Source organism: Physella acuta, unplaced genomic scaffold (genome assembly GCF_028476545.2).
Source record: "Physella acuta isolate Inbredline_101_S28 unplaced genomic scaffold, ASM2847654v3 ptg000809l, whole genome shotgun sequence".
In the NCBI taxonomy this organism is placed as follows: domain Eukaryota; kingdom Metazoa; phylum Mollusca; class Gastropoda; family Physidae; genus Physella; species Physella acuta.
Window position 1 is genome coordinate 20,432 of NW_026732327.1, and position 14,733 is coordinate 35,164.

General features: G+C 29.5%; 1 protein-coding gene across 1 annotated transcript in view; it reads left to right on the forward strand.

The window, feature by feature from the left end:
• The window catches only part of LOC131951383 (epithelial splicing regulatory protein 1-like), a 33,077-nt gene extending 18,809 nt beyond the window's left edge, over positions 1 to 14,268 (forward strand). Inside the window, 8 exon segments of the mRNA XM_059313774.1 lie at positions 47 to 157; positions 243 to 418; positions 761 to 855; positions 3,145 to 3,360; positions 3,545 to 3,793; positions 4,243 to 4,504; positions 4,773 to 5,104; positions 6,579 to 14,268. Coding sequence (XP_059169757.1) covers positions 47 to 157; positions 243 to 418; positions 761 to 855; positions 3,145 to 3,360; positions 3,545 to 3,793; positions 4,243 to 4,504; positions 4,773 to 5,104; positions 6,579 to 6,737 — 1,600 coding nt within the window. The 3' untranslated portion in view covers positions 6,738 to 14,268.
• The last annotated feature ends 465 nt before the right edge of the window (positions 14,269 to 14,733 follow it).

The window sequence follows — 14,733 nt, forward strand, 5'->3', positions numbered from 1 at the left end:
GATACTGTATTTATTTCTATATGAATTTCTTATATATAATTTGCAGTAGTAAAAGTGAATACGTGAGTGATGGCCTTGTAGTTAGAGCAAGAGGACTACCCTGGCAGTCTTCAGATCAAGATATAGCCAGATTTTTTAAAGGCTTAAATATTGCCAAGTAAGTAGATCCACTTGTTGGCCAATGAAATTTTTGTTGCATTTAAAAAAAAATTATTCTATTAATTTTGTTGTAATCTCCCTAGGGGCGGAGTAGCCCTGTGCCTGAGCCCACAAGGCAGAAGAAATGGTGAGGCCCTGATAAGATTTGAATCAGAAGAACACCGAGACTTAGCCTTGAAAAGACACAAACATCACATTGGTCAACGATATATTGAAGTGTATAAAGCTTCAGGAAAAGATTTTATCAATGTAGCAGGAGGTAAGTGAAATCATTTATCAAAATGATGACTCACTATATTTTACCAAACTTCTAAAAATTAACTTATATTTGCTTTCTATTTTTTTTAATAATATTAAAAAAAATGAATTAGAAAGTTAATTACTATTTCATTGCTTCATTTTCACTTAGCATTACTATTACTACTAGGTGTATATTATTATGCAACAACACAAATTTTAGCAGTAAATATTATTTTTTGTATCTAAAACAAAATATTAAAAAATGTATCAAAATTTTGTTTTTATTGAGCACCTAAAAATTCAAGTAGCAACATTAAGCATATGAACAATTAAAAGCTTTGTTTCCAAATGTTTGAATCAGGTAACAACTCTGAGGCTCAAGCTTTCCTGTCACGCGGTGGTCAGACCATCATCAGGATGAGAGGCTTGCCGTTTACCTCCACCACCCAGCAAGTTGTAAGTTGTTTTTTATTAATTCACCAACTTTCATCCTATAATTTTTCTTCTCTCATTATTTCAGGGTTCATCTCATACGACCCCTACTCCAAAAAAATCAATGTACCAAACACATGTCATCTTGCTTCAGTAAAATGTAATGAAGTTGTATTTTTATAATTACATTCTTTTTTCAATGATTTTGGTTGATGATATCAACTCTGAACTTGGGCTAATTTGAGAGTTTTCTTTGAGAAGTTCCGGATGATCGTGTAGATATTTTTTCTTACCAAAACCAATAGTAATTGTCAATGAGTTACAGTGTTTTTCTTCACTTGTTGACTGATGATGTGACTGCAGTTTTCTGCTAGTAGCTTGTACAATTGTATCTGGTACCATCTACGTGAGCTTTCCCCATTGTAAAACACACCACAAAAAGGCATTATATAATCATAGCTGTCCCAGGTTCAGTTACATCTTCAAAGTGTAAACAAACAAGGATTTTTTAATATCCTTAACAAACAAATTCCAATTTTATCTTGTTGAGAGCATCTTAAATGGCATGTCTCTATAAAGAGCTGTGGAGAGCTGTGCATTGATTCTGTTTCAAGAGCTTTAAAAATTGTGTGGTGGAATATTTATAAACCTATTATTTCCATGTTAGCTGCATTTTGGGCAAAAAGAAAAAGTTTGTCAATGTAATGCTTGTGCCTCCCCAAACTAGCAGCAAGAATGTAGCAAGCATTTACAGGTTTTTCATGTTTTCAGCTCAGTCTACCATTCACAAATTTGCCCGTAGTTGGGAGCGTAATTAAACAGGCAGGAAGGTAAGTGTACCATTGGACAGTAACAATTCAACTTGGCCTGTGGGTCTTATGTGGCGGTCGCATCGGGATTGACAGGTTTATTCTTTCATCCAATTATCTTGCAGGTGGATTAGCTGGTTCGGGATGATGGTTTCTGGACTGCATATATTTACATATCATTATCTCCTTCTTCATTACACCTCAGGCTTCTTTGCTCAAACTACAAAAAAAATGGTTGTTTTTTTTTTCTCCCACAATCAAAGAAAAAAAACAGACTTTAATTTGTCATACTTTGTTTATTAATTTTTAACAATAGTTCTATGTTTTTTTTTTTGGATATTTTATTTTGGTAAAGGCTTATATATGTACACTTTACTTGGGGCTCTGTGCATTGTAGGTGCCCAAATCTTAAACAAGCTGATACCCAGTAACTACAACATGTATGTGTATTAAAAAAAATACTCACATTAAATGTGATTCTTTTCCAACCCACCTTTTCTGTCCCAATTAATGGTAAAAGGAAAACTACTTTCTAAAATCAAATTATCTTGTGCTTTTTTATATTGTTGGAGTATTTGAAAGTATAGAGGTGCAGTTTGGCATGAGTGGGTGTGGTATATCAGGATATGGGTGTGGTCTCATCTGTTGATAAACATTTCCATGCAGAATGTAAATGTTCTTTTTTTTAAATTAAACTTTAAAAAATGGTACTGCAAAAAAAAATAATTCTTTTTTTGTAAAATTTGTAGTGTAGTATTGTAGCTAATTGGTGATGGATAAAAGTGGACATGAAATTAACCAAAACCAATTTAAGCAAAAACATCTTTGCATTCTCGTGAGTGGTAGGTTTGTGAATGTCATAATGAGATATAGAATTTGTGTACATTCTGTCAGTACTGAAATTTTTTTCAAAAATTTACATTTAATGTAAATTTAAAAAAACGAAACCTTTGAATTGGCATTAACCAAGCTTGTGTTGTTGCACCCTGTAAGAAATAATGTTCTTTAATAACCTGCACCACTATTAACAAAAAGGTTAGGGGGACCAAATAACCAGTCAACATGATTGAAATCTGTGTACCTTTACAACCACACTTAGAATAGCTGCTAGAATTTATATGCTGGCAAAGTTCAACACCAATGCCGTTAAAATCATCCAATGCATGTACTAAACTGGCCATTCAGTCACAATTTGAAACATTTTTTTTAAGACTTCATTCATCGAAAGCACCTTGTCTTAATTTTTTCCCTTTTTTTACATTTTATTAAAAAAATTACCCAGAAAACATTAATCCTCTTATTTTTAACTATGTAATAATGAATTAAGTTTATAAAACTATCTATACTTTATCAATGACATCATTTTCTCTCAATCTCATCAAAAAAACTTAGTATACTTTATATTTGACTCATGATCAGTGCCAAATTTTAAGTGATCTAAATGAGATTAACCTCTAATTCATTGCCTTAAAATTTTATCTTTCCCATTTCTTTATTTCCACAGTTGGAGTTTTTTACCCGTGAGCCCAACTCTTCCCAAGTTTTAGATGGGGAGGAGGGAATCCTCTTTGTTCACTACCCAGATGGGCGCAGCACTGGCGATGCTTTTGTTCTCTTCGCTACAGAAGAAGAATCTGCCAAAGCCTTGAAGAAACACAGGGAAATGATGGGGTCCAGATACATCGAGTTGTTTAAAAGTACAACAGCTGAGGTCCAGCAGGTACGCCATCTTTTCAATTTTGTTTTCATTCCAATTTTAAAGTTTAGCATTGTTGAATTAATTTTAATTTTAATCTTGCATTTAGGCCCAGGAAAAAATAGCGAATTATCAAAATGAATTTTATTTTGACATTTTATACTGCTACTTACAAATGTGCCCCTTTTTGTGTCCTCTGTTCACCCAGGTGCTCAATAGAAGTATGGATCCACGCAACCCAGAACAACCAGAGAGTCAGCTGACTCCCTTAATTGCACAGATACCAGCAGGCATTCCCATCATCCCTCAGAGTCTCATCACAAGTGGCACTCGCAGGGATTGTATCCGACTCCGGAACCTGCCCAGTGCAGCTCAAGTCACAGATATACTCACATTCCTTGGGGAGTTTTCCCAGTTTATTATTTATCAAGGTGTACATATGGTTTACACTGCAACAGTAAGTCCAACTTTTTATTGACTTGGTTTAGTTTAGTACTAGCCGTTATATACACTTTTTATTTTTTCAAATAAAAATAAAATTTGAAAATCTACATTTTACAAGCAAATGACCAAAGTTTAACTTTAACCATTTACTTTTATGTAACATGCTTAACTAGAAAAAATAAATTGTATTTATATAATGTAATTCATCAGAAAAAATAAATTGTATTTATATAAGGTAATTCATCAGACAAATAAATTGTATTTATATAATTTATTCCTACTTAACTAGGAAAATAAATTGTGTTTATGTAAATGTCCTTGACTAGAAAAATAAATTGTATTTATATAATTTATTTGACTAAAAAATAAATTGTGTTTATATAAAAGTCCTTTACTAGAAAAATACATTGTATTTATAGGCTATAATGTGCTTGACTATAAAAATAGTGTGTTTATGAACAGGGTGAGGCATCAGGAGAGGCCTTTATACAGCTGGATTCTGAAGATGCTGCCACTCTGACTGCTTTAAACAGAAACAGGCGGCACATGATCTTTGCAAACAAGAAGCGTCTGATTGAAGTCATTCAGTGCAGCGGAGAGGACATGAGCTATGTTTTAACTAATGGGATGCCCCAAATGTCCATCACAGTGCCCTCTGCCCTCTCTGCTCCTGCAATGCCTCCTCCATCACCGCTAACACTACAGAGACCCATCTTGTCACCAGGTATAATCAGAATTTGTATTTATCTGAATTTTTAAAAAAATGAAACTACCTTTTCAAGTACTGCGCATGACACAAAAAGTCTTTAGATTAATTTTGAAATGTGTTAAAGTTAGTGCATTTAAATAAGTTTATTCTATTAATGATTAAGTCTGATTGTATTTTTTTAAGAATTTATATTAGTTTGGCTAAACTTCATTCTGTAAATTAGTAATAAGTTTTAATCTAATTATTGTGCTGATATTCCCAACTATTTTTTTTACTTTCACAGTGACACCACAGACCATCATGACTTCAACAGCCCTAACAACAGCGGGGACCTTCCCCTACATGTCACTCACACAGCCGATCCCGGCCGCCTTCACCCCCACTGTGGCGCCTATTCAGCAGAGGCCAGCCTACTACCCGCCAATCCTCTACTGGTACCCGAGCCCTCCAGTGTCACCTCCTACACCACAAACTCCTGCCATTACTTACTATACCACCACCACAACAAACACTGCAGTGGGGCCGTACACCGGCCCATGCATGATCATAATGAGAGGCTTGCCCATTAATGTAACAGTTCAGGATATAATGAATTATTTTCAGGGTTTTCCTGAGGTAGGTCTAGGATTCTGTAACAAGCAAGCAAATATTGAAAAAACTAGTCTTGATATTATGGTGCTTGTGTCATTAAACCTTAAAGTTTTGTTATTCAGTCAAGTACTTTGCTACATTTTTTTAAGTGAGCAATTTCTTGAAAATGGGTGATGGAGATTAGATTTTATTTTTTGTTTCTAAATTTCAAAATACTAGCATTTTGATAAAATCCAAAATATATGTGCATTTTTATATATTTATTATTTTATAAAGGTCATTATTTTAAAAATATAGGCCTATATTTTATGTTATTGATTGTTTTTTATTTGCACGCTACAAAGTTCAACTTGGTCAGATCAATTTATGCATGCTAATTATAAAAAAGTTTAAATTATAATTAAGTATAAGCATAGAGTTGCATGTTGGCTTTATAAAAGAAATACTATTTTGATATACATTAAAAAAAACTTGCTTGTCTGTGGATTAAGTTTATATTAAGTTTTATTTTTTTATATTTTGGCTTGGGCTCTCATTATGTTCATGTGCTGCATTTCAGTCTCTCCTCATTTCTTTTCTGTATCCTATTTTGTTTTGTTGCTGTTTTAAATTACACATCTAAAATTTTAATTTTCTGTAATTTTTTTTTCAAGTTTAATTTTAGTTTCTTACATTTTTTGGTAAGTCAACATCATGTTAAACCTGAACTGAATATTTTACTAAATATTCACAATGCTTCAATGGACTTTAAAGTTGAAATACTATAAATATATTAAAATAGTATGAAAATACTATGGAAACTGACTGGATGAAAGAACCAATTATTTAACAACATTTATACACATCATCCTCTGATCATGAAATATGTGGCTATGGGTATGGATATGACATTGCGCTATAATCTTTACAGGTATGTACCTGATGTTGAGAACATGGCCTCAGACGGGAACTGGTTTCTGCGGTAATGACCCACAATTATGTCATCTCACGTCCTTGAACTCTTGCCTTACCCACAAATTTAAGAGGAAGAAATCCATTTTTATAGAAATTAAATTTTGATTCTTTAAATACATTTTTTATTGTGAATGTACTTAAGGCAACAGGTGTGCTATTAACTTCAGGATGTAAATCAGTTCAGGTTTGACAAAAAAAAACTGTCACCTCCCTAATAGAATCTAGGTTCATTCACCTACAGACTGATTTCAGCTTATTTATTTTCTTTTTTTTTTACTATTTATTTAAGTTTAAGAATTATAAACCACAAATAATTAAAAGCATTTAAAAAAACAATTTGAAGTGTTTAAATATATCTAGATTTTAAAATATCCTTAAAAATGAATAATTGAATTTTCTGCAGTATTTTAAGATGACCTAAAAAACAATTTTTAAATAACCCTAACATTATTATTTATTACAGATTGCATTTTTCAAGGTGAAGGGATAAAATATGACATTGTGTATGATTATTTTAAACTTCATTTTCCAATTTTAATTGCAGGTAGGACCAGAGACAATCAGCATTCAAACAAATTTGGAAGGCAGGCCAAACGGAGATGCCTTAATCTCATTTGCATCCAGATTAGAAGCTGAACGAGCTATTGTGGAGAAAAACAGACGACACCTAGGAAACAGATTTATTGAGTTGTTCATGGCTTAGCATCATTAAGATTTTACTATGGAAATATTTATATCGCTTCAAATATACATTTTTTTCTAGAATATTATCGACAAAAAGATCAGAAATTTCTGAAAAAATAACTAGAAAATCAATAAAATTATTCAGGTTTAGAAAACTTTATTTTAAAAGTTGTAAAGAATCTTTACTTGGGTTAATAAATAGTTTATAAATGTTAGGTTCAAATAATATTCTAAATTACATGATAATTGTAACCGTTTTATTCAAAGTTACTCAATGAGCTCATGCCATTTTTAATTTCTCTCGTAAGAGTTTCAGTTCTTACCAGCAGGTTGACAAATTATTTATTTTTTCAATGTTGAAAAAAAAACTTTATCACTTCTTTAATCTAAGCAATTTTGCTTTTAGAATGATCTTTATTCCATGAACTTTTAGTATTTTGTTGAGAAAATTTTTTCTTAAAGTGCCTGAACATTTGATATTATTTAAGTGCTTTAAGTAACGCATTTTTTAAAAATTTGATTTTATTCAAAGAGATGACTCTTAGCTGGGCACCATTTGCCTATAATGAGCTGCTTGGGCCTATAGCTGAGTGCCTTATGCCTCTGAGAGCCACTTGTGCCTCTAGCTGAGTGCTTTATGCCTCTAGAATCCTTTGCAACTTCTGTTTAAAGCTAAATAGCTTGCCGTTGTCTGAAGATTTACACTATTGCATTTAAATTGTTTATTCTACTCATGATGGCTTTTTCTTCCATTCAATAGCAAAACTCATATTAAAGCCATAATATGTTAACATTGCTTAAACTCTTGAAAGTATCAGTTAGTATGACATTATTACATATTTTAGTTAATGTAATGCAATAAGTTTTAAAGTACTGTGTTCTGTAAAGCAATAATTTGTTATAAGCAATTAGTAAATTCCTGAAGGAATTTTGCAATTTATACTTAATAACTAACAGTACCATAGGTGCCTTTTATTGAGTGGAGCATTGACAAGAATCAATAGCAACGAATGAAAATTTAAAAACCAATTTTGAAATCTAGCAGTTGTATTTACAACTGTCACTTATTAAAAATCATCTTTTTTTAGAATGATTCCATTCTAAACAATAGAAAAATATGACAAGAATTGCTCCAGCTGTACATTTTCTTGAAAATGAAATTAAGAATATACTGTATAAAAACCTTTAAATTTGATGTGATCTTTTTGTATCATGTGCAATGTTTAAAGTGTGGGGTATTTATAAAACAAAAAATTATTAACAAAGCCATAAAAAAGGTAATTAAATGAAATTGCTAAAAAAAAATTTAAGTTTGATATATTTTCCATATGCTGGAAATAGTCTAATAACTTCAACTGGCTATAGTTTACTTTTAACTTTATGAAATACATATTTTAAAATTTCCCTATATATTTTTTTAAAGATTTGAACTGTTTTAATGATCAATATTTTCATGATCGTAGCAACATTCCTTTATTTACTAGATCTATATACATTTCAGAAAGTTGTTGTAAATAAATTTACGATTGGACCTGTTAATAATATTAAAACTTTGTACAGTTATTTTATTTTTTAATACTGTCATGTATTAATATTGATCATGTAAGTTGGATATTTAATAAAGGTAAATTCTTTATTTTTTTCCAAACTTATGAAGAAAATGGTATATTCACCTAAGGTGCCTTATTATTGTATAAAATGAAATGGAAGTGTATTTGCATGAAATATGTATTTTAAATTATAAAAAGATTATTTTTAATTAATTTTAATTTAAAATTGCTTTATATCATGTGCACATAAAAAATTACACATTTTAACAGTTTAACCAGATCTCTTTAAAAAGAAAATTTAAAAAATCAACATACTGCTGAAGCATGTGATAAATTGTCTGTCTGCAATAAATGCTCACCATTGTTTTAAAGCAAACTTTTTACCATTTTTATTTGAATGGCAAGCAGCTATTTAATGTTTACCTAATAAATGAAGAAGAAAGATTTTTTTTAATGAAAAGTGTGTACACTCCTTATTAATTCTTGCTGTCGTTTTTCCTTGCAGCTTAGTGTATGGCTATCTAAATTTTCTTAGACTAAAGAAGACAGTAATCATTAGATTGTTTGTATGGACTATTCTAAACTCAGCCAAACAATAAATGTTATTCATAGTTTAGTATCACTCACGTTTTAGATATTAGGACTTGCCTAACATACAACTGTTGTTAACGCTATATTTTAATTGTAGAGTAACAACTTTAACCATCATTAATTTTCATTAAAACAAACCACAATGTTCATGTTTTATTTACTGCTGCACTCATTCCATGTGATTATGGCTAGTTATTTTTATAATCACATATTGTTTATAGAATTGTAATTCTTATCATATTGAAAATGTATAAAAAATGTTACATGCTTAATTTTATAAAGTATAATTATGAACTAAAATATTTCAGCAATGAGGTTTTAGAATCATTCCAATAAAAAAGTACTTTTTTTTATCTTTCAGGAATTGTGGTTTAGATAATTTTAGAAAACTTTAAAAAAATATTTTTTTAATGAATCAGAAATATATTTTGATTCAAAATATTATCTGAATGAAACATTAATTACCTTACACAAAATATGTAATGTTTTAATTTGTATTTTTAAGTAAGGCATTACATAATCAAAAGGATCAAGTTCATAAAAAAAAATTCAGATACTAAGATGATACATATTTTACATTACTATAAAAGCTTGTTTTTATTGTCTTTATATTATTTAAAGAAAAAGAATTTCTATTATTTTTCTATGTAAATACCATGTCATTTTATAACTAATGCATTTCAACAAAAAATTGTAGATTTGCAAATGAGTTGTAAAATAGTTATTATTCTTAATATATTACTTGGTTAATCTAGTCAAATGTTTCTTGGTATAACCAGTTGTGTTGAGCCTTAAAGACGATGCACTGCTTTCTTGACAAATGTACACACAATAGACACCATAAAAATGTTTTATTTTATTTCTTTTTACTCAGCCTCATCTTGGTTGTGAAATTATCATAAAAAGCTGACAGAAATACTTATTCTTGTATTTGTTTTTAAGCTAGTGAAATCATTGAAATCATGTATTGAAAATTGAAAATCTTTAATTGCTCATAAAGGACAGGTTTTTTTTTTTAGATCAGTGCAGCAAAAAATCCTTTTAAGCGAATCTGTAAATAAAAACATATCATGAATTTTTTTTTTTACTAAAATGTTTGTTGTTTTCAAGATCACATTCCAGCACATCTCCCTCAACTGGAGCGTATCTGACTTCATTCTGTTATTATATCATTGTATTATTTATTCATTATTTACTTTTCTATTGAAATTTAATCTGTCCTCTTGATACAATTTTATTCTTCGGTTACTAATTTTATTTTCATTTTCTTAAAAAGTTTTTTAAAATTTTAATTTAACAATCCTTAATAATAATTTTTCATCCCTCTTTTTTTTTTTCCTTGCTAAAGCTAGTTTTTTTTTTCAATCAAATTATGTCAAGAAGTTTATCAAACTATGATGAAAGAAGATTGACTTTACATGCTCACAATATATAGCCTTCAGATATTACTCTGTGAAATTTCTTGTTTAGCCAGTTTTAATGCTGTCACCATGTCTAGCCTTGAGTTTTCTACATGGTGTTCAGTATTCTGACACTGTTAGGCTTATTGCCAACAACCATTGTGCATTAAAACTATAGGGTGTTGTTCTTTTATTCAGAGCTTGTGCATTTCCTATTCAGGTAGGGATAAAATAGCACTGATCTAGCTAGCCATTGATTTAAAGGCTTAATTCAATCTAACTTTACAAAAATAACTGTCTTTGGATCTGACTGCTATTTTTTTTTTAAAGACCATACACTATCTTAAATTTGATATTATGTAATATCATACATGAATGTTAAAATTTTCATTTTCTTACCTCCCCTTTTTAGATATGTACAACTTCCAATTTTGTGTGCCTTATTTATAAAGCTGCTACATTTCATTTTAAATGTTTTAAAATTTTGCATTATATTAATCTAATATCAATTCATTGAATTATCACTCATGTATAAATTTAAGTAACTTTTTTTTTCAAGAAATGAATGCTTGTTATTGAAAAGTCTGGTCAGTCATTGTAGAAATCTCAGTTCAAGCAGTCAAAAAGTGTTTTCTGTCTCATTGTTTCAAAGGCCTGGCTGGCTTACTGGCTTGTTCAATTAATTTTGCAATAATTTGGTGCTGGGTTTAACTGTGTCCAAAAGCAGTGCTCCACAAACTTCTAAAAATAACACATACTGTGCCTGAATTAATTAAAAGCTATAATAATAATGGAATACCTTAATTATGATGATTTAATAAAATTGTATAATTTAATATTTATTTTAAATGAGCATTAATAGCCTGAAACAGCTGGAATAATATCAGTGCTGACTGCTGCTTTTGGATACTAAGCCATTTGAAGCCATCATAGTTTTCTGTATTTCTGGCAAAGCTTTTGAATGAAAAAATAATTTCTTAAATAGATGAATTTTTTTGTGGGTTGTAACATACCATTATTTTAATGTATGGAACTTTGTGGGTTGCAAATCTGATTTTTTTTTTTCTTAAACTTTTCTTTACATTAACATGTTCTGCTCATGATAACAAAAACAGACAGATCTAAGATGGAATGTTGCATGTAATTTAACACTATGCAATTTGCAGAATAAAAGACATTTTCATTTATTTTTGATTTGGTGGTGGTGCTTTATTTACCTTGTGTTATTTCATTTTCTTCCTAACATACCTTTCTCTTCAAACATGTGTATTATTTCTAGTGTTGCCAGGTAGGCCAGAGTTGATTTTATACACTACTAAAAATTACTTCTAATTAACATACTGGGCTGTGACTACCTTGCAAGCACTTGGTGTGGGATACTAAACTTTCTTTTAAATATATCTTCTTGTATTTAATATATATTAGCTGCTCCCTACAAATAATACAAAAGGGATGTAATCAGTGCAGTTCCTGCACATGTCTAGGCATTATTTATCATTATTTAAAATATTTATTAAATTTAACTTGTGTGTATGAATGCAATATTGATAATAATACTCCTTGTGAAAGCGTGTTATTATATAAAATAAACAGGATCTTTTAAAATTGACGGTTACTATAGTAAACCTAATACATAAACCTGTAATTATTTTTATAGGAAACATTTCAACACTTAATTAAAAACCGGTTCAAATCTTAAAAATGATTCCACCATGACTCTACTTAAAAATCAATATTATTATAAGTACTAACTTAAAAAGTAAACTTATAGGCCTACATAACTTCTTTTAATGAATGCATTTTAAAATAATTGACACAGACTACAGATTAAGTGGGAAAATTTAATTGAAAGAAATAGGATAGACCTAGATCTATATTTTAAAAAACTACCCAAAAATAGCAAAATAACACATCTTATTAGCAATGTGTACAGTGTACAGTATTCTTGTGTAAAAAAATTATACATCATGTTTTAAAATTGCAAATAACCACATTAAGAAGATGCATCTAGCCTCTCTTTAGGGTTGTGTAATTACTTTGTAAATGAATAGTAGATATATTTCATTTTAACATAATATATGTAAATTAATTCATTATATTGCATTCAACTTTGATTCACTCACTGTGTCATCAGTTTATAATTTATTTATACCAGTTACACTGGAGTTTTTCTTTGGTATCACATGTGCCTTTAATAGGTTTTAAGCTAATACACTTTAGCTCTTAACAAGCCTTAAATCAGGTGCTACAAAGTACATTTTTATTGCATAAGCAGTCAAAAAAGAAATTGATGTAGGCTTATGCGAAATCTACAATTATTCACTTTCCTAAGTAACTATTCAAAGCATTTTATTTTAAAAAGAAAAATCAGGATAGTTTGATATAAATTTAAAAAGTGTTTAAGGCTATTGAATAATATTTTTAAAATATATTTTTAAATTTTATATCTGTTTTAAAATTATTTTTTTAATCTAAAAGATAGTTATATCAAACAAATATTTTTGTGACAATATAATCTTTATAATCGATTTCTGTAAATTTTTAAGAATACAAATTTATTTTATAAATGTAAGATATTCAACTATAAGTACTCTTACAAAGTTTATTTATCCCTACGTTTGAATAAAATTAACATATGTGAAATAATATAGGAAAAAGGTTCTAATAAAATAAAAAAACAAAATTTAAATCTTGTAAAAACATGCACCAATACCAATCACACTAAACTAAATTCAGTGATGGACCATCCTCTGTGTTAACTGATTAAACTTCGGTAATTTTATTTTTAAATTGTCTGTAACTTGTACTATTATAACCAATGAGGACTAGTTTCAGTGTGGTTAGAAATGAAAATTTATAGGGTTTTGTTTTTCAAATAAAGATATCTACCTGATCTTTCTATATTTCAGCAATTTTAAGTATTTAAAATGTATTTATACAGCTATATTGCAACATGCAGCATATGCACAAGTGTTATGTATTTTAACATTACCTGTTGTATGTCTCAAGTATGCTAAAATAAGCTTTTTTCCTAGTCATTTTGTTGCTAAAAGGCCTCACCTTTAATATTTTTTGTTTAATTATAACTAGATCTATACCTATAATAGTTTGTTAAAGCAATTCAGTTATTGCTGTTGTACATACATTATTTGTGTCATCACCACATGAATTAGAGAAAAAGTAATTACAAGACAAGACAAAATACTTTTTTAAATTTAATTTTGGATGTAGCCTCATTTGCAATGATGAGTGTGTAAAGGAAATCAAGCTTACCTGTATCTTAGTTAAATGAATTATTTATTAAAGATAGCCATATTGAATATATTTTTATTGTAAAAAAAAAGTAATATCTAGTCCAGTTACATAGCAATGTAAGCATTTAAAAAAAATTATTTATTTATCTTTTTTGTTTTACATTCTGATTTAGAAATTAATGGAGTGTGATCTCTATTTTCAAAACAAATATATTTTATAGACTATGTCCTTTTAATGATATCCTATTGTATATTCCGTTCACTATTAATCACATCAAGATATCCATGACAGACAAAAATAAGCTTTTCTCCTGTTATAGTTTTTTTTTAATTATTCATCCACTTCTAATTTATTATGATTTGCCTTTTCTCCTTTCATTTTACTCACTTGTTACTAGAACCATTAAATCAAGATGAAAAATAAGTATTATAATTAGTTACATTTATTCATTGAAAAACAAAAAAATCATGCTTCAATTACTGTATTTAAAGGTACTACAAAATCAACAAGTACTTTACATTCAGTTAATAAATCTAATATTGATTGCCTGAGTTATATACTGAATGCCCCTAATTTTGTTGTTAAGCATACAGACTTTTACATAAGATCTGACAAATTCTTAATTGATTCCTTTATTTTTAGGCATGCTCATCCACTGCATTTAGTTTATTAAAATAAAACAGCAATGTTTGCCAAGAGTTCTATGTCTCAACTCAATATCTACACTGCCTTAATAAATAAAGTAGTGCCACACTATCAATGTCATTTATTTATTGTTTTCACCATTTTACATAAAGCTTACAACTCTTCTGAATGTGTAAGAATGAGTTTAAAAAAACATTCATCTTCTGCAAATCTTGAAGGGTTGTATTTTTAATGAACATAATCCAGACCTAACATCAGACAAGTTTGATTTGGCAAGATTAACACTTATTGAAACTAAGTTTGTTTTCTAATTAAGTGGCTTACTCAACTTACTGTGACAATTTATTAATGGTTTAGAACAGGGGTCTCCAAACTACAGCCCACGGGCCGGATGCGGCCCGCGATGTACTCTCATCCGGCCCTCGGAAATCTTTTTGTCCACGGAAAAAAACGTTTGTTGATGATGGCTGAGGAACTTTGCCCAGAAAAATCAAATACATGCCTGAAAGAACCTGCCCCCCCCCCCTCGAACTAAAATTTGATAGTTAATGCGGCCCTCGGACTGAAAAGTTTG